At 42.7% G+C, this 20,629-nt stretch overlaps 1 protein-coding gene across 9 annotated transcripts in view; it reads right to left on the bottom strand.

Moving 5' to 3' along the window:
- The window catches only part of CPM (carboxypeptidase M), an 82,431-nt gene that overhangs the window by 22,895 nt on the left and 38,907 nt on the right, over positions 1 to 20,629 (bottom strand). For 7 of the 9 annotated variants that reach the window (XM_003808720.6, XM_034936212.3, XM_034936211.4 and 4 more), the window contains one exon: positions 12,104 to 12,201. The exons of the other annotated variants lie outside the window; for them this stretch is intronic. In XM_003808720.6, coding sequence (XP_003808768.1) covers positions 12,104 to 12,201 — 98 coding nt within the window. The remainder of the gene's footprint in view (positions 1 to 12,103; positions 12,202 to 20,629) is intronic. 9 annotated transcript variants of the gene reach the window in all.

A 20,629-nucleotide genomic window follows, 5' to 3' on the forward strand; every position in this document is an offset into this window, starting at 1 on the left:
GACCCTGTCTCAAAAAAAAAAAAAAAAAAAGAAAGAAAGAAAATTTGGGATATGTGAATTATAGATTCATAGGCAACCATAAAATTTAGAGTCAGATTATGTCCAATCCTGACTTCAACTTTTTTTCCTACTCATTTTTTATCTTCCTCTTCCACTACCTTGATTTTTTTTTTGAGACAGAGTCTCACTCTGTCACCCAGGCTGGAGTGCAGTGGCACCATGTTGGCTCACTACAACCTCCGTCTCCTGGATTCAAGCAATTCTCCTGCCTCACCCTCCCAAGTAGCTGAGATTACAGGTGCCCACCAGCATGTATGGCTAATTTTGATACTTTTAGTAGAGACAGGGTTTCACCATGTTGGCCAGGCTGGTCTCGAACTCCTGACCTCAGGTGATCTGCCTGCCTCAGCCTCCCAAAGTGCTGGGATTACAGGTGTGAGCCACCGCGCCCGGCCAGATTTTTGTTTTTATAGTCAAAATTGTCACTGGAAAAAGTCCTTACAAGCTAATAACCAAAAAAGTCACTTGTACCCCCCACTGGGTTCCAATTTTAAGATATAATAGGTTTTTGAAGGTCCAGCACCTTTGGAAGTAACCTTGATGAGCTACTTATGACCTCCCCTAAAGCCAGTGGGAGGAGCTGGTAACATAAAACTGTGACAGTAACTTTAAATGTGAAAAGGGGCTGGGCGTGGAGGCTTAAGCCTGTAATCCCAGCACTTTGGGAGGCCGAGGTGGGCGGATCACCCGAAGTCAGGAGTTTGAGACCAGCCTGGCCAACATGGCGAAACCCCACCTCTACTAAAAATACAAAAATTAGCTGGGCATGGTGGCGGGTGACTGTAATCCCCACTACTCAGGAGGCTGAGGCACAAGAATCGCTTGAACCTAGGAGGCGGAGGTTGCAATGAGCCGAGATCGCACCACCAGCTTGGGTGACAGAGTGAGACACACCATCTCGAAAAAAACCAAAAAAATGTGAAAAAGATCGTTGGTTTAAGAAGCTTTCTCAGAAGGGTTTGGGGAGGAATAGGTACAGGAAGGTGAGGAGGAAGTGACCAGGAGTCCCATAGTTCCTTAAATGTCTAAATGCTGGTTAGAGGCCTTAGTATGGTTCAATCGGCAAAAATCCCTGGCCTATCTGAGTCCCAAGTCAAGAACAGAGAGGAAGTGATATCAGAATCCCCATGTGACTCTAAATGTGAATTTGTCTCTTAGCTATCTGAATCATACATTCTCCAGCATGCAAACAATCAAGACATGAGTTGGCAATGAAATTCACCCAACCGAAAGAAAGTGAAAAGGAAGAGTAAAGAAACCATGATGAGGAGGCTAGGTTGAGTTGGTATTCTGTTAGATACAGAATTAGATTAAGCAGTCTTGGTAGTATGGGTATAGAACAAAATATAAAAGTTGAGGGCGGGCACGGTGGCTCATGCCTGTAATCCCAGCACTTTGGGAGGCTGAGGTGGGCAGATCACCTGAGGTCAGGAGTTCGAGACCAGCCTGGCCAACATGGTAAAACCTCGTCTCTACTAAAAATACAAAAATTAGCCGGGCATGGTGGTGGGCACCTGTAGTCCCAGCTACTCGGGAGGCTGAGGCAGGAGAATCGCTTGAACCCGGGAAGCAGAGGTTGCAGTGAGCCGAGATTGTGCCACTGCACTCCATCCAGCCTGGGCAACAGAGCAGGACTCCACCTCAAAAAAAAAAGAAGTTGAGGGAGAAATTTTCAGTGTTAATTACTTCACATTTCATAGTAAGGGGTCATAAAATACTATCAAAAGTTAAAATATATACACATAAAATGACTACAATTTCAAAGTTTTTAATAATCTTTTTTCTTAACTTTAGAAAAATCTGATCATCAAGCTGGGCGCGGTGGCTTATTCCTATAATCCCAGCACTTTGGAAGGCTGAGGCAGGCAGATCGCCTGAGGTCGGGAGTTCGAGATGAGCCTGGCTAGCATGGTGAAACCCTGTCTCTACTAAAAACATAAAAATTAGCCAGGTGTAGTGGCAGGTGCCTGTAATCCCAGCTACTCGGGAGGCTGAGGCAGGAGAATCGCTTGAACCCGGGAGTTGGAGGTTGCAGTGAGCCGAGATTATACCACTGCACTCCAGCCTGGGCAACAGTGAGACTCTGTCTCAAAAAAAAAAAAAAAAAAGAAAGACAAATGTGATAATCAATTTCTTATTTTGAGAAAGCATCAATTTCACCAGTTATTTTAGTTTCACTTCAGTTTTATTCTTCTGTTAATTCAAAGAAAATAAAATTTCATACAATATAACATATGACACATTTTATTTTATATTCTTTTAATTCCTCTCATTCTCTTACTACAGAAATATATAGATGTCTAGAATGATGTCTGACAAATATTAATGATGGCTATTTCTGGGTACAGTATTCTGAATGATTTTTATTTCCTCTTATTCTTTTTAAAGAAAACCTATGTCATTTTTACAAAAATAATAAAATCATGATTCTTTCAGGGAAACAAGTATGTAACCAAAGTATTTTTTGTGTGTCTCAATAGTCCACAACAAATCACAAGTTCTCAATTGCAAGGGTAAATAAAAATCTTGAAAATAAGATAAAGAACCAACTAAGCGTCAGATAATTTTTTAAATGCTGAGATAAACAGATGAAATTTCAGAGGCAGTTAAACAAAATCCTCCTTTCTTTTTGGGCCATCTTTTCCTGCCTCTGTAACAGCAGATTCATGCCAAATATTATTCAAATTAATTCTTCCCAACCTTAATATAAATGTTTCAAACACTCATTCATGTTTTATGTATAAACCTCCCTTCATTGAAAATTAAGTCTTTGACAGGAAACCCTGGAGAGTCCAAATTTTAAAAAAGAATGTGGTCAAAAGAGTCTCCAATTGCCCAGGCAGCCTTTCACCCAGCATGCTGGCTTCCTTCCTGTGAGAGCACAGACTTCAGGGAGAAGCCCTCATGAAGAAACGGGGGCCTGATGGACACACCGGCCTCCGGAGACTCTCACTCCATCTCCTTCATCCGGTGGTTAAAATGGCAATCACCCAGAAAGCAGAAAATACATTCTCTATCAGCTGCAGTTCAATTCAGTCAAGTTGGAATTTGCCACACAGATACAAATATGAGTGTTCTGGTTCTTCACAGAATGTTTATTAAAAAAAATAGAAAAAAATTTTTGAAGGAACAATCCACAACCCAGGCAGTGTTGTGTGGTGTGTGTGTGTGTGTCTGTGTGTGTGTGTGCACGCGCATGCATGTGTATGTGTGTGTGAGAGAGAGAGAGAGAGAGAATCTTCAGCTGTCCTAACAATGGAATCTGTTTTTGAAATGCTACCCTGTGATGCAGCTTCTGGGGGGAAAGTCATCGGGCTGTGGGGCTCCACAGTGGTGTGTGTGTTATAGATTTAAGTTATTTGTCTGACCTGCCTAGCTAATTCTTCTTCTTCAAATATCAGCCTAAACATGACATTTATCTAGCATACTTTTCTTGACCTCCCAAGTCTGGGTTCACCATGACACCTGTGTTATCTAATGCAGGTCACACACGTTACAATCACTTGGCTGACGTTGACTGACCTCCCTTTCTCTAACTCCACCATCGAAGCCCTGAAGTCAGGGACACTCACAGTTTTTCTCTGTATCCCTGTGTTCTTGGTGTAGCTTGTCCAGCTCCTGGTATATCATGTATTCAATAAATAATTGCTAATAAACTACTGTTGAAAATTCATTATAAGATCAAGACTATCCTGAAGAAGAACTTTCTGAAATTCACATGAGGACTTAAGGTGCTTTGCAAGGGGAGATGTACAAATGATCAAGCTATTTTATCTGAAGGATTTTTAAATACCGAACAAATTTTATAGAGGCACAGGCTAACAATTCTGCTCATGACAGGGACTTGGGCTATCTGGTCACCAAACAGTTCATTAATTTAAAACATGCTTAAAATGAATTAGATATTTCACCTGGAAAACAATGAGCTCTGCCTAAATCTAAAAAGAAAGAATTTAATTATGCAAACCACATAGCGTTACTGAGGACATTTTGCTATCACCTGGGATAGTGGTAGGAAAAGGAGCTTGGGAAGTGGCATTTAGAAAGACAAGATTTAATGTTGTGTTTTGGTTTAATGATAAGTTGGGAACCTCTACTGCATGTTGACTGTACTTCCCAGATTTTCCAGAATGGCCATAATTTCAGATATTGTGTCCCACTGTCTGTGTAAACCATTAAAATACCCCCTAAGTAAAACATTTAGACATGCAAGCTACATCTCATCAACTGTCTCTTATACTTAGAAGGTGTGTGAAAGTCATTTATCCTTTATCTCTTTATTTTTAGGTTGACAAATATGGCCACTATTACCCAGGGAATGTTTTTTCTTTTCAACCTATATTTCTGGAATACAATAAACTATAAACCAATGCCACAATCATAAAATTCTAAATGTGATGCGAATTTTTCAAAAGTGAAACTGCCTTTGCAAAAATCATAACAGTGAGAAAATTATGGCAATGAAAGAGATCTGATGAAACCAACTCCATCTTGCGTCTAACCTTCAAGCTGTCCTTGTTCATTCCTGGGCATAGGCTAAACTAACATAGTTCATAGTTTAACTTTGAAACAAAGATGATATAGCCTTTTCCTGAATGTAGGACTAACAAATTAGCCACAAGATTAGAAATTATGGCTTAGGAGTTATGCAGCCAGAGGCCACAAGATTCCAAGCCTCCCCAGTTGCTCGGAGGGATAATATCACTATTGTAAAACCTAAGATATTTTTTAGACCCTGCACTGGATGGATCTGCTGGCACCACCCACATCGATAAACTGGCTCATCTGGTCTTGTGGCCCCCACCCAGGAACTGACTCAGCACAAGAGGACAGCTTTGACACCCTATGATTTCGTCTCCGACCTGACCAATCACCATTCCCCACTGTCTCTCCCCCAACCCACAAAATTATCCTTAAAAACTCCCAGTCTCTGAATTTTTGGGGAGACTAACTTGAGTAATAGTAAAACTCCGGTCTCCTGTTCAGTTGGCTTTGCATGAATTAAACTCTTTCTCTATCGCAATTCCCCTGTCTTGATAAATCTGCTCTATCTGGACAACAGGCAAAATGAACCTGTTGGGCAGTTACAAAGCCCATATTAAGTCTATCTTAGTAAAAATACTTCATTGCTCTTTAAGAAATTAAAGCTTAAAAAAATTCCTACCCCCCACCTCCCCAAAAAAGCAGAATTGCAATTTAGGCTGGGCGCAATGGCTCAAGCCTGTAATCCCAACACTTTGGAAGGCCAAGGCCAGAGGATCGCTTGAGGCCAGGAGTTTCAGAACAGCCTGGGCAACACTGTGGGACCCCATCTCTACAAAAAATAAAACACTTAGCCTGGTGTGGTGGCACACACCTCTAGACCTAGCTATGTGGGAGGCTGAGGCAGGAGGATTGCTTGGACCCAGGTGTTTGAGGTTACAGTGAGCCATGATCACACCAATGCATTCTAGCCTGGGTTACAGAGCGAGATCCCAACTCTAAAATAAAAAATAATTGCAATTTCGTTAAATTATTTTACAAGCATATTCAATAGTTACTCCTACAGTACAGTATTTAAGACCCTTGGCCCTGAGGTCAAGGAAACCTGGGTTTGAACCTAGGCTCTGACCTATGATACTTTGCTTAATGTTACTAGGGTTGGCTTAAAACTCTAGGCATTCAATTCTTTTTTTAAGACAGGGTCTTGCTTTGTCACCCAGGCTGAAGCGCAGTGGTGTGATCATGGCTCACTGCAGCCTTGACCTCCCAGGCTTAAGCAATCCTTCCACCTCAGCCTCCTGAGTAGCTGGGACCACAGGTATGCACCACTCCACCTGGCTAATTTTTAAATTTTTTCTTAGAGACAAGGTCTTACTATGTTTCCCAGGCTAGTCTTGAACTCCTGGCCTCAAGCAATCTCCCCAGCTTGACCTCCCAAAGTGATGGGATTATAAGTATGAGCCACCATGCCTGGCCTGGGCACCCAATTCTTTAAGCACACAGCCATGCCTTGCTTCAATATTTCCATTAGGCAGGAATTAAAGATGTCTTACCAACCTAGAGATTACCCAAGAAAAGTATTTTTTCTGCAAAATTTGAAAAACATGGGATAGAAGATAAGCACAAAACAAAGAATAGGGAGGGCTGGGGAAGATTTTCCCAGGCTCCTCTTCTGCATCCACATTTAGCCTGAGGATGTTAGATGCTCCTGGTTTCAGGAAATGGTCCCAGTTTTCAGTATAGCTCTGATTTTAGAGTATTGGTTATAGTTTACTACACACCAAGCCAGGAGCAGAATGAGGTGATGGGGGAAGGTGAGGAGACAAGGATCCTGTTCCCAGGCAATCTGAATATCTGTAGCATGCAGGAATGGCAGAGAACCCCATTCAGCCTGCACTGGCATCAACCCTTCCAATTAAAAAAAAAAGATTCAACTGTAGGTATGCCAAGTGATGCCAATTAGGAGCTTGCGTAAATTAAACCTAGAATTGAGGCTTCAATCCAACATGCCAATATGTGTGCAAATAATGTGTGTGCCTGGATGAACCAGAAAAACACCTACTAGTCTTATTAAAATGAGAAAGAACCCCAGAAATGCTTCTCCCATGCTGCTCCGAAAAATGAATAAACATCGGTGACAAAGGCTCACCACGAGTGCTATGTCTGTCAGCTCCCCAGCAGTCAAAGAGAGAGAAGTGAAGAGTAGGGGAAAGAAAGGGACAGGTAGGTGACTGGAAGATACTTATTCCAGTGTTGCCCTCTAAGAGCTTGCTACTCTTTTACATAACAGCAAGCCCAAATCCTCTCACCAAATAGTGCTGGAACAACTTAGTATCCATCCCAGTGAAATTAATTTGAGATAGATCATAGATCTATACTTAATAATGAAAACCATAAAACAGAACATTTTAAAAACAGAGAAGAGAGAGTAAAGGAGTGGATCCACAGCTGGGCAAGGCTTGGTGTTCAGGCTCTGGGTTCCCACAGCTGGTGACCAAGCACAAACCTGGGCCCCCTTCATGGTACATGGGACTAATAAACATGCCTTCTGCAGAGGTGATCCAAAGAAACGAGGCCTAAAAAGCACTTATTGTCATCTGTGCTCCATAAATGTTAGCTATTGTTATTATTTTCTTGTAAAGCACTGTTTGAGGAGGCAACTTGCCAGCCTGATTAATGTGGCATAGTGAGCCTGTGCCATAGAAAGCATGTGAGACAATGGAAGGTCACTGAAGACAAGAAAAATACCTACAGTATGAGCCATGATCCTAGTAGAACAATGACCTTTGCAAGAATAAGAGAATACGTGAAATTCATGCAAAATGAGGAGTGAGTTTAGCTTTACTTATTTTGTAACAATACTTGGCTGAAAATGGGCCATTTTAAGTTGATTTTGCTACCCAGAGTTTGCTTTTGGCATTCCTGAGTGTAGCCAGGTGAATTAGCCTGAACCCTCAGCATCAATCAAATGAACCTATCGTCACAACTCCTAAGATGTGTATCAGCCACATTAAATTCAACAAACCTTTAGATTTAATTTCCAGTTTGAAGTAAAGACAGGGACTAGAGGTACAACTGCAGTGATACTATAAAGAAGCAAACCAAAAATCCAGAATATGTGGCATTCTACAGGGCAGACAACTGATTGGGCTCTTTATCAAGCCTAGTATCATAATAAAAAGATACTGGATTAAATGAGATCCAAGAGATCCAACATATCCACTAAATGTGATGCATGGGCCAGGACTGGATCCTGATTTCAGTAATTTTAGAGACATTTGAGGACAATTGGAGAAACTAGAAAGTGGGGGATAAGATAAAGATAGGATAAAGATTTATTGGTACAAAAAGGTAGCTAGTATTTACTTAAAAGTGTTGCAAATAGCATAGTCTCTTTTGGTAAAAGTATATGCACACACAAATATCTGGAAAAACAAATAAGAAATTAAGAGCACTAATTTTGGGAAGGTCAGTATATAATGTTTTGTTTATATTTTTCTAACATGAACATATGTTGATTTTGTAATAATTTTTTTTTCTTTTCTTTTTTTTGAGACAGTCTCACTCTGTCGCCCAGGCTGGAGTGCAGTGGCATGATCTTGGCTCACTGCAACCTCTGCCTTCTGGATTCAAGTGATTCTCCTGCCTTAGCCTCCCAAGTAGCTGGGATTACAGGTGGCCACCACTGCACCCAGCTAATTTTTTGTATTTTTAGTAGAGATGGGGTTTCACCATGTTGGCCAGGCTGGTCTTGAACTCCTAAACTCAGGTGATCCACCCACCTCAGCCTCCCAAAATGCTGGGATTACAGCCATGAGCCACCATGCCCGGCCTGCTGTTTGTGTGGTTTTTTTTAACATTTATTTTAGTTTCAGGGGTACAAGTGCAGATTGGTTCTATAGGTAAATTGTGTGTTGTGGGGATTTGGTGTATGGATTATTTCATCACCCAGTTAATAAGCATAGTATCTAACAGGTAGGTTTTTTATCCTCACCATCCTCCCACCCTCCATCCTCAAGTAGACGCTGGTATCTACTGTTCCCTTCCTTGTGCCCATGTGTATTCAATGTCTAGTTCCCACTTATAAGTGAGAACATGCGGTTTTTGATTTTCTGTTTAGTTTGCTTAGGATAAGGTGAAAAGTGCATGATCTTGTTCTTTTTTCATGGCTGCATAGTATTCCATGATGTATATGTACCATGTTTTCTTTATCCAGTCTACCACTGCTGGGCATCTAGACTAACCCTATGTCTTTGCTATTGTGAATAGCGCTGCAATGAACATATGTGTGAATGTGTCTTTATGGCAGACCAATTTATATTCCTTTGGGTATATATTGGGATTGCTGGGTTGAATCGTAGTTCTGTTTCAAGTTCTTTGAGAAATCACCACACTGCTTTCCACAGTGGATGAACTAATTTACATTCTCACCAGCAGTGTGTAAGTGATCCCTTTTCTCTGCAGCCTCATCAGCATCTGTTATTTTTTGACTTTTTATTAATAGCCATTCTGACTGGTATGAGATGATATCTCATTGTGGTTTTTGATTTGCATTTCTCTGATGATTAGTGTTGTTAGACACTTTTTCATATGCTTTTTGGCCACCAGACAATTTCTAATTTAAAAAAAGACCCAATTCTAAAACAAGGCATAAATAAGTAAAATAAAAATACATGGGGGAAAATGGCAGGTGTAATCAGCAGAGCTGAGTCTCCCTGATGCAGCTGATGCTTCCTGTCATCTAGCCATCGTATTAGGTGTGGAAACACACAAACACACACACACATGCACGCACGGTGGGGGTGGGGTCCCATTTTAAAAATAGTGTGGCCAATTCTGTCCACCCTCCCACTCAGTGTGTATGTGTTCCCTGCTGGGATTCTCCACCTAAGGTCCATAAACTCCTAGGTAATCCACAGACCCTGAAGTCAGGTCAAATTTATAACAGAATAGCAAGGAATACACCAAAAAAGGTTAAGAATCACTGCCCTAAAATGTTAGCTCTGTTGCTTCTTAAAAATGCTTTCAATTTCAAAAGATCTATGGGAGGAAAAAGGGGGTTGTTAGATCCTGTATTCAGAAGGACTTCTCTGCTCCAATGTTAAGCCATCACTTTCTTCAGCTCCTAGCGGCATGGGGAGGGCAGAATAGATAATGTCTCAAATTCAGAATAATAAATTTCTTACTAGCCCCATAGAGCCCCCCAGACATTGCCACGAGCTGGGTCACATAAGGGGGTAAAAGTGCTTCAGATTCCCACCCCAAAATACACTGGGACTTTTCCCCGCTGCCTAGTCTCAGCCCTCAGCATTTCTCAAAGAATCAGAGCGCACTAGTGAGCCCTGATTTGAACGATACACCAGCTACCCAGACAACAAGATGCCAGAAATTTAGGAAAGTGCATGGAAACAATAAACAAATTCGGGGGTAGGTGACGGAAAGGACTCTTGCTTATCTTTGGGAGTTTCAGTTCTGAGGACTAATTTCTGAGTAGATGGCTGGAACCTCTGAAATACCAGCAATAAAAAAACTACTAAAGACAATGAATGCCATATGTCTCTTGTTACAAATGCATTCCGAGTCAGGCGCCGTGGCTCACACCTGTAATCCCAGCACTTTGGGAGGCTGAGGCGGGTGGATCACCTGAGGTCAGGCGTTTGAGACTAGCTTGGCCAAAATGGTGAAACCCCCATCCCTACTAAAAAAAAGAAAAAAAAAATACAAAAAAAAATTAGCTGGGCATAGTGGTGCACGCCTGTAGTCCCAACTACTCAGGAGGCGGAGGCAGGAGAATTGCTTGAACCTTGTAGGCGGAGGTTGCAGTGAGCTGAGATCATGCCATTGCACTCCAGACTGGGAGACAAGAGCGAAATTCCATCGCAAGGAAAAAAAAAAAAAAAGCATTCTGAGGGACCTTGATCAAGGGACCTTGATCAATAGACAAGATAGCAAAAGGGAAAGGCAGTCTGAACTGCTGTCTATAACGAACAGTTGTTTTATTAAAACTAACTTTGGTCAGACTCCTTGCAACGTAGTCTTTTTTAAAGAAGCCGCCTGTGATGCTCAAAAAGTCACAGATGGGCTAAACTTGCACCCACCCCAAAATCGGGTTCAAAAACTTATTCCTTTGCTAGGGGCAGGTGCTTGCATCTTAGCTGCAGCTGCAAGAAGTATCCTCTCTCAGCAGGACAGGTTGGGCAGCATGCCTGGCAAGGGCAGGCGGAGTGTACCATGAAGGGTAGATCCAGTTCCTATAGAGTTTGGGGAGGGCTTAAGCCAGAACAGGAAGCTCAGCACTGATTAGAGCATGCCACCCGTACTATTGCAAATCCAGAAGTGTTTTAACAAGTCAGCAGGTAGTACTTATTGGAATATGTATGTAAATGAGAAAGTCCCTAAAGTTATAAGTTGTGTTTTACAGGGTAATACCCATATTCCTGTGCAAAGTTTCCTTACTGGGATGGCTGGGGACTCTTTGATTGCTCAGTTTTATAGAGTCCTGGTAAACAGAAAATATTTCAGTTGTCATGGTCTCAAAATATTCTGAGGAAGCAAGGTGAGAAACAGGGGTGAACATCTTCAACTGCCTGGCAAGAATGGCTGGGTAGGTAACAGTGGTAAATGGTATTTTGTAGAACCTAAAAATAAAACGAGAGTTGATCCCTGCTAAGTTGGAAAAGAGGCAAGATATTATTAAGGAATTTAAAATTGTGTTTTGTTTTGTTTTTTTTTAGATGGAGTCTCACTCTGTCGCCTAGGCTGGAGAGCAGTGGCACGATCTTGGCTCACTGCAGCCTCCACCTCCTGGGTTCAGGCAATTCTCCTGCCTCAGCCTCCAGACTAGCTGAGATTACAGGTATGCGCCACCACACCTGGCTAATTTTTTGCATTTTTAGTAGAGACAAGGTTTCACCATGTTGGCCAGGCTGGTCTTGAACTACTGACCTCAAGTGATCTACCTGCCTTGGCCTGCCAAATTGCTGGGATTATAGGTGTGAGCCACTGCACCCAGCCAAGTGTTTGTTGAATGGTGAGTAGGAGAGAATCATTAGTGTGATTGTCTAAACTGGAGCACTGAAGACACTGAGTGTTAGATTTAAGAGAGAGTAACAAAAGCATTTGAAAAGCCAGATCTCAGGAATTTGGGTAGCTATTTGGGAGTTCCTGATGGTTGTGGGTTCGGATACAATACAGCTCCTTTGCTGGGTCACCTTCATGCTGACCAGGAGGTGGGAAAACTCAACCCAGAAAGGAGATGCAGGGATTGGCTGGCAGAAGTTCAGGGCTGGGGAACTGTTGTTCTTCCGGCCCCAAACACAAAACAAGCTCCAGCTACTCTGACAGGGTGCTGGGTACACAACCATACAGCTGTGGTGGTTGTTGGACCCTGATTCCTTAACCTCCCACAGGCCTCACAAGAAGACCTCTCTGGGCCTTGCTTCTTTGTACAATGCATGCTGGAGACTTCTCCAAGCTTCCTCGGTAGCATTTATACAGAGCTCAAGAGACCCTAGGGGAAGCTTCTCTGGTGACATTTCAGAAATTCAAGCCACATACGTACCTCATCTCCATGCATATTTGCCACGTATTTGAACTCTGGAATCCCAATTCTGTGTTCCTTTGGAAACCGCCCCACAACAAGAACCCACAGGTTTCTACCTTTACAGGAAAAGAAGAAAAGATGGAAAAGTAAGTTGTCTCTTAAAATGACAAATGAACTCTGGTGAGACTAGGAAACAGGATGCTGCTTCCCCCACTTGATCGCCTGTTTCACGGTGACTTAAGTTTGTATGACTAACATCTCCATGCTTAAAACACTCATCGTTTACTGTCAGAATTTACGGAAACCCTTTCAATTCAGCACAAATATTTCACTTATTATTTTAGAATGTGATTTTTAAAAGCTGAAGACTTATTAGGCGATGTAGATCTTACTCTTCTAAAATGTGTATATACTTTACCCTGAGATCCTGGAGCCTTTGAGATCCTGGAGCCTCCTAGGATCTTGCTAATTCACACAATTATATAAAGTTAAATTATAGTTGATGGTTGACTGGGAGGGTGTCATAACTCGCAGTACAAGGAAAGCAAAAAAACCAACAGCAATAAAAGTAATTCAGGGCCAGGCACGGTGGCTCACGCCTGTAATCCCAGCACTCTGGGAGGCCGAGGCGGGCAGATCACGAGGTCAGGAGATCGAGACCATCCTGGCTAACACAGTGAAATCCCGTCTCTACTAAATATACAAAAAATTAGCCGGGCGTGGTGGCGGGCGCCTGTAGTCCCAGCTACTCGGGAGGCTGAGGCAGGAGAATGGTGTGAACCCCGGAGGCGGAGCTTGCAGTGAGCCAAGATCGCGCCACTGCATTCCAGCCCTGGCGACAGAGCGAGACTCCGTCTCAAAAATAAATAAATAAATAAATAAAATTTAAAAAGAGTAACTCAGAAGGGAGATTGTTTTTAAAGCAGGAGATCCTGAATTCTGTATTTAAATGCTGATGTGACACAGCCCCTTGGGAGCATCCTTGATATGTGTGAGTCCTGTCAGGTGAACTGGGAACCACAACCCAAAGAAAGCGTCTAAGTCTTAGCTCTGTGTGATCTGGGCAAGAAAGGGCAGAGACGAAAGCTCACTGAGGATTTGCTTTGTGCAGATATTATGTGTGCTGCTCTGGCTCAGGTAATCTCAAGTAATCCCTTGTCATGACCCACTGAGACGGATTATTAACCAAACTTTACAAATGAAAAAACTGATCTTCAAAAATATTAAGTAAAGGGCTTATGATCACACTGCCAATCAGAGGCTGTGATTTGAGCCCCCGAGCCAAGAACTGAACTCTGGTCTATTTGACTTCAATTCTAGTGCTCCTCCCACTAACAAAAACTGCTTGTCTCTTAAGAGGCTTGGTTTCCTAACCAGTAAAAATGATGAAGTCCCTTTCAATTTTAAAATTGTCTGGCACTTTTAATACAGTTTACCTTAGAGATGTGGGTATGTTTGATATCCGTCATGTATGTACAAAGTTTAAATATCTGTAATAATTAAGCCTCTGTGGAATTTAAGAGCCCAGGAGAGGAATTTCACAGCAACCAATGGGCAAATGTTGAGCAGGTTTCTGCAGAATTTCAGATCTAGCTCTTTAAATCAGGAGTCCCACAGACTGGGGAGCATGCAGTTGCCATCAGGGACTCAGGGAACAGCAGATACTGGGCTTGTTATTTTCAACATTTATTCATAATTTATTATAACAATATTTTATGGAAATTTGTCATAAGGTGATGCTTTAAATTTAACTGCAGGAGTTCTCAGAAAACACCCACAAAATGCAGTTTATATGATTTATGTCCCCTGTTCAGTGCAGAATTCTTATTCATACATCTATTTAATGAATACTACTATATCCAGGCACTGAACCTGGGTCAGATTGCACAAATAAGCCACATGCTCTATGCCCAATGAATTTCTGATCTATTGGATAATAGTAACACACAAGCATATACTAGAGTGTGACATATCATAGATGTGTGTGTAGTGTACTGTTGTGGGCACAGAATAAAAAAAGAAATTTTTTCCAAGGAGGGGGCTGATGAAAAAGGCTTACAGATGGAGGGTTTTATAGATGATGCCTCTACACAAGGTTCTGAAGAGTGATTCCGAGTTTGCCATGTGGACAAGTACACTACATGTGGTGATTCCCCATCAGAAGCATTTGATTAACCAATTTCATTAGCCTTCCATTCCCCAACCCTGTCAATTCTTTGTTGTCTGGAGCTTTACTTCTACAAAGTTACCATTTTCATATGAAACAAGGAACTTTTCATGAGTGAGCTGTTATACCTGGCTTTTGAAGTTTGTTTCTGAGGAATTCTTTTGTGTTAACTAATTATACAGAATATGATCTAGTTCTCTTACAAGCAAGGAAAAAATTTCAGTATCATCTCAATATAATATTTATCAATAGTTATTTATAACTATGCATCTGCAAGCTGGCCTATTACATAAAAGATAATGTAAGATGACATAAACCTGACTTGATATGGATATCCAATATTATTTAAAGAAGGAGGGAAATCACACTGATAAAAATCTAAGTGAAGAAGTACTTTGATGAGTAACTCAATCTCAATTTTAGCATAAGTGGCCCCTAAGTGAACTGCAAGATAAGAATCTTACCTTGAACAACCTCAATGACACAGTCTGAGAATGAAAACCAACCAACAGACCTGAAGAAAACTATTCTTTGGAATGACAGGCCTCTTGAAGGGTTTTAACTGCCCTCTCCAGCTTACTGGCTATCTCTGGCCTAGACCAGAGCAAATGCACAAAGGACAAACTATTTACTTTTCACAACCTGACTGTCAGGGTAAGTAAAAGTAATCTAAACAAGGTTTTGTTTTTGTTTCTGTTTTAAATCAAGGTTAGAAAGACCACCTTTATTCCCAAAAGTTCCTGCTATAACAGGTGTTCTAAAGAGTTCTGAAGTACTCAGCCACTCTCTCTCCACCACAAAGTAAATGAAGTTTGGATTCCAGAGATTTCAGTATCTATATTCAGCAACTCACACAGGGTTTAACACAAATTCTGGGGCTGTGACATGGGTGCACAACTAGGTTTGCTTGGAGGATCAGGAAAAGTTTTACAATTTAGAAGCGTTCGCTGAGATCTCTAAGACAAGAAAGCAGACAAGTGCTATAAAATACTACAGGAATTCAGGAGAAAGTAGAAGGAGAAGCTTGGAAAATTAAGTATAGCTTCAACAGGCAGAAATAGGTGAGGTGTCTTTCCCACATCAGAGGCACCTGGGATCCTTGTAAAAGTGCCAATTCCTGAGCCCCAGTCTCAATCAAACTCTTGGGGTAAAGCGTGAAACTGGCATTTAACAAGTTCCTTTGGTGATTGGGAGGCTCATTAAAGTTTGAAAGTTGCTGAGACTGAGGCAGGAAAATGTCCAGACAGACTTGAGAGGTAGTTGATATTTAGGTACACTCATTTCATTTTATATATAATCGTGAACATGTTTATATGTTAAGAAGTATACTTCTAATCCACCTTTTTAAATGGCTGATTAATATTTTATTATATGAATGCACTACCATTTATTCAATCAATTCTCTATTGTTAGGTGTCCAATGATAAGGAATTTTAGGTAAATTATAGCATGTTCACTAAAATTACGTACAGAATTTATAACATTAAAATATTTTATAGTGTGGAAAAAGAATGCAAAATTATATAATTACAACCATGTAAAACAGACTTTCTATTAAAAACCTATAGCTTCGTAGCATATAAAGCCTTAAATTAAATAATGATGAGGCCAGGTGTGGTGGCTCATGCCTGTAATCCCAGCACTTTGGGAGGCTGAGGTGGGAGGATCACTTGAGGCCGGGAGTTTGAGACCAGCTTGGGCAACACAGTGTGATGCCATCTCTACAAAAACTTTAAAAATTAGCTGGGTGTGGTGGCATGTGTCTGTAATCCTAGCTACGCGGTGTAAGATTCTCCCCGGGGCCTGAAAGCTTAAGGAGATGAATAACTCCTCCCTTCTCAGGCCCAGTCCCAAGGCGCAAGTCCACTTGTGTCAGCAGCGTGTGTCAGCAAGATAGCAGAAGCAGGAAGAGAGCCGGCAGGAAGACACCTACCCTGGACGAAGACATGTACCCCTGATCGAGAAACAGGCCACCTGGGTACAACATAGCAGTTACGTCACACTAGGACACTTCCTGTTTACAAGAGACTATAAAACCTCTGCCCTGTCCTCACTTGGGGCTGATGCCATTTTAGGCTTCAGCCTGCCTGCACCCAGGTGCTCATTAAAACAGCATGTTGCTCCACACCGCCTCGTGTTGTCTGTTGGCGTGCTCTCAGGGTTCCAACCAATACAAGAACCTTACGCTCAGGAGACTGAGGTGCAAGGATCCCTTGATCCCAGGAGTTTGAGGTTACAGTGAATTATGATTATGCCACTGCACTCCAGCCTGGGACACAGCAAGACCTGTCTCTTAAAAAATTAATAATAATGAATGCACCCCTACAGGATTGAAAATGGCACACTGTCAGGGATAAGAGGCTAAATGATAGGATGATAAAGCTGAGTAATTGTTTTCACCTTTCCATCTTTCCAGTTTTTTTAATTAAAAAAAAAATACCAAACCCTATCATTCATTAAGTGCAGATACTGTGTGCCAGGCACTCTGCTAAGCACTTTATGTTATTTGATCTTCACACCTGTGAGGTGTGTGATAGCCACAATGTATAGTTGAGGAAACTTAAGTGGCAGAAACAGGGTTCAAATCCAAGTCTGTCTGATTCCAAAAATCTGTGCTCTTCTGAGGATCTAAGGCTGCCTCAATGTCCCTGAAAGTACTAGACAGGCCAAAGCCAACCCCACTCTGAGGAAAAAGTCCCCAGGCAGTTCTTTCAGCAGCATGTTGCTACGGTTTGCTCCTGGAGCAAGACTGGGCTTTCTTCCTGGCTATGACTGATTACAGAACAAGACAACTGAATCCGAGGCCACCCCACCGGGACATTCCACACTGGGTGTTAATGTCACAACTCCATCAGACTATCTCTATGTGGAGAGTCTCAATGGGACATGCCTAGGGAGAAGCAGAGACCTTGAGTGGCCCAGTCATTGGGACAAACCTGCAGTGATGTGAAGCACATTCCAGTTTTTCGTGAGGCTTGTTGTGTGTTTGGTCTGATACATAAAGTTCTGGTACACAGAGTAATAGATCAGCTGGTTTCCCAGGCTTGGATGTTTCTCTGTGTGTATCCTTACAAGTCACCTCTGACCTAAGTCCAAGCTTGAGAGAGTTTCCTCAATGAACTGAGTTTCAGTTTCTTCCACGTAAGTGGGAATAACAGCCCTATTGGCAAGGCTGCACTGTAGTGTGAGTTCCTTTTATCTTCCCTAACAACGATCCAAAGATCTGACATCAATTTCACGTATGCACATTCCCACTATACCCCACACACAAGAAGTTTATCACATATGGCACGCAAAGCCCACATTAAATAATGAGTGAATCCACAGAAGAGTTGAAAATCACATATTATTTAGGTCAGTTTAAACACTCAGTCTCCAAAGTTCACACGCCCTCTGTATTTGAAGGAGAGGAAGAGGTACCTGGCTAAGTGGTTTATTACAAACAAAACAAATGGAGGTTAACAAACAAAACAGAGACAAAAGGCATGGGCGAAGTTTCCAGACTAGCTATGCTTGCATTTTATTATTCACAGCTCAAAGCATTTTATGTATATTCACTCATTTAACCCTAATAGCCACAAATGGTAGGTATAGGGTTATCCTTTCACACACAAGTCAACAGTCTTTGGGAACTTCATAAGGCAGAGGTTCTCAAAGTGTGGTCATGGTTCCAAGAGTATCAGTATCACCTGGGAACTGGTTAGAACTGCACATCCTTGTGTTCCATCCTGGATGTGCTGAATGAGAAACTCTGGGGTTGGGGAGCAGTAATCTGTGTTGTTTTGTTTTTTTGGTTGTTTTTTTTGAGGCAGAGTCTCGCTTTGTTGTTTTGTCCCCCAGGCTGGAGTGCATTAGAGTAATCGCGGCTCACTGCAGCCTCCACTTCCTGGGTTCAAACGACTCTCATGCCTCAGTCTCCAGAGTAGCTGGGACTACAGATGTGCGCCACCATGGCCAACTCATGTTTGTATTTTTAGTAGAGATGGGGTTTAGCCATGTTGGCCAGGCTGGTCTCGAACTCCTGACCTCAAGTGATCTGCCCACCTTGGCCTCCCAAAGTGCTGGGATTACAGGCGTGAGCCACTTCACGCGGCTGGAAATCTATGTTTTAATAAACTCTCCAGGTGATTCCCAGTCACCTGAAAGCTTAAGAACCACTGTAACAAAGGACAAGACTGGGTAGTCTATCCGTGGAGTCCCTGCTCTGTTCTTAACCACTATGCTGTACTGCTAATCACCTCAGAGATGGAAAATGGAAAACATCAAAGAAAAAACATCAAAGAAAAACAAAAGAAACGTGAACATGTGAAGCAAGCTTGCTGTGTACTGGCTTCTGTTGTTGAGGTTATTGTCTGTCTCCCCTCTGGGGAGAACTGGAAATGGAAGGAGGGAGTCGAGGGGCACAATGAGGATGGTTTGAGAAGTGATGGCTATTGTTTGCCGCCTTGGTTTTATTTGATTAGCTGGTACATCCCAAATTGCTCTCCATTTAAGGACTACAGGTGAGCCTTAGTCACTTTGCCCCAGAGCTGTGGAATGTGGAGTAGCTGCACTTCTGGGATCAGGCTGCTAGGTGTTCTCCCTGCACTCAGTTTGAATGCTAGTCAGCAAATAGGCTAAGAAAGTAGGGTAGGTAGGCCGGGCGTGGTGGCTCACACCTGTAATCCCAGCACTTTGGGAGGCCAAGGCAGGCAGATCACCTGAGGTTGGGAGTTTGAGACCAGCCTGCCTAACATCGCGAAACCCTGTCTCTACTAAAAATACAAAATTAGCTGGGCGTGGTGGTACATGCCTGTAATCCCAGCTACTCGGGAGGCTGAGGCTGGAGAATCCCTTGAACCCAGGAGGCGGAGGTTGCACCATTGCACTTCAGCCTGGGCAACAAAAGCAAAACTCGTCTCAAAACAAACAAAAAAACAAACTGAAAAGAAAGTAGGGTAGGCATGTTCTCACTCATAACTGGGAGTTCAACAATGAGAACACATGGACACAGGGAGGGGAACATCACACACCTGGGCCTGTTGGAGGGTTGGGGGCAAGGGGAGGGAGAGCATTAGGACAAATACCTAATGCATGCAGGGCTTAAAACCCAGATGACAGGTTGATAAGGTTCAGTAAACCACCATGGCACATGTATACCTATGTAACGAACCTGCATGTTCTGCACACGTATCCCAGAACTTAAATTAAAAAAAAAAAACTGACGGAAAAAAAAAAAAAAGACAGTAGGGTGGCTGGACTGGCAAGGGAAGGAAAGACATGGACAAAATCCATTTGTACCATACACACCCTGTCTCTGGGACACACACCTTTTTTCATGGCAAACCACCTGGCATGCACTGCGATTTCTGTAGAGTTTCAGGTTTGGGCCAGTCCACATGAACACCCAGTCTGTTTCTGAACTCGCAAAGCTGAGAGCCTGTACAGATGTGATGCCCTCTAGCCTGCCCCAGGTCAGCCACAGGATCCCAATGAAGCTTAACTGTCATATTCTGTGTAGTGGGCTGGGAATTCCTGACTTTGTTTATGGACAGGGGAACCTGTCAAGGAAGGGTCTCAGGGAGTCAGGTGTCCCAGGGGGTCTTGTGCTGCTGTGATAAGAGCAAGTGCTCTATTCTGCTCTGAAGTAAAGAAGGGGCTGGGCTATTCTGCCTAGGTCAATTCTAAAATCTACTTAGAGCCATGAGTTCTGCAGTTCAGTTTAATATGGGAATGAGAGGAACACAGGAGGCTTCCCTGTTTAGGCTTCCCAAAACGGAACGAGAAATAGGCAGGCATTTGACTCCAACTTCTGCCGCACTGGAATTTCCCGTTGCACAGATTCTGGTGTGGGGTCTCAAATGAGGCCACCTGCTGTGTTAGTATAACCCTGGGCCTTGTTGAGGTTGTGGGACTCAGTGGTCCCCAGGGGTTCTGCGTGGATCTGGGAACCATGTCCCCTGCACTTTTCTCTCTGGCCAACCTCTTTGGGCCCAGCATTCCTGGCTCTTCTAACTGATTGCCTGGACAAGGAAGCTTTACTCAGTGGAGTATGCTAACCCTGCAATGGCACTCTGAGGGTAGGGTGTGGAGCGCTGGTTGTTACCAGGGACTACCTCATGCTCACCAGTCTTCACAGCTGTCTTGTCCTCCACCCCACCCCTTGGCTGCACCACCACCACCACTGCCACCATATACACCCTAGTCACTCTCTAATCCTGTGTCATCTTTCTTCACAACTTTTTCACTCTTTGAGATTGTATATTTGTTTATCTATATACTATCTGTCTCACCAAAATGTAACCCACAAGAGCACTGCCTGGTGTGTTCACCATTTTGTTTAGGTTGCTGGTTTTGTTCACTGCTAACCTAACAGTGCCTGGCGCACAGTAGGTTTC

The sequence above is a fragment of the Pan paniscus genome, chromosome 10, assembly GCF_029289425.2.
Source record: "Pan paniscus chromosome 10, NHGRI_mPanPan1-v2.0_pri, whole genome shotgun sequence".
Classification (NCBI taxonomy): domain Eukaryota; kingdom Metazoa; phylum Chordata; class Mammalia; order Primates; family Hominidae; genus Pan; species Pan paniscus.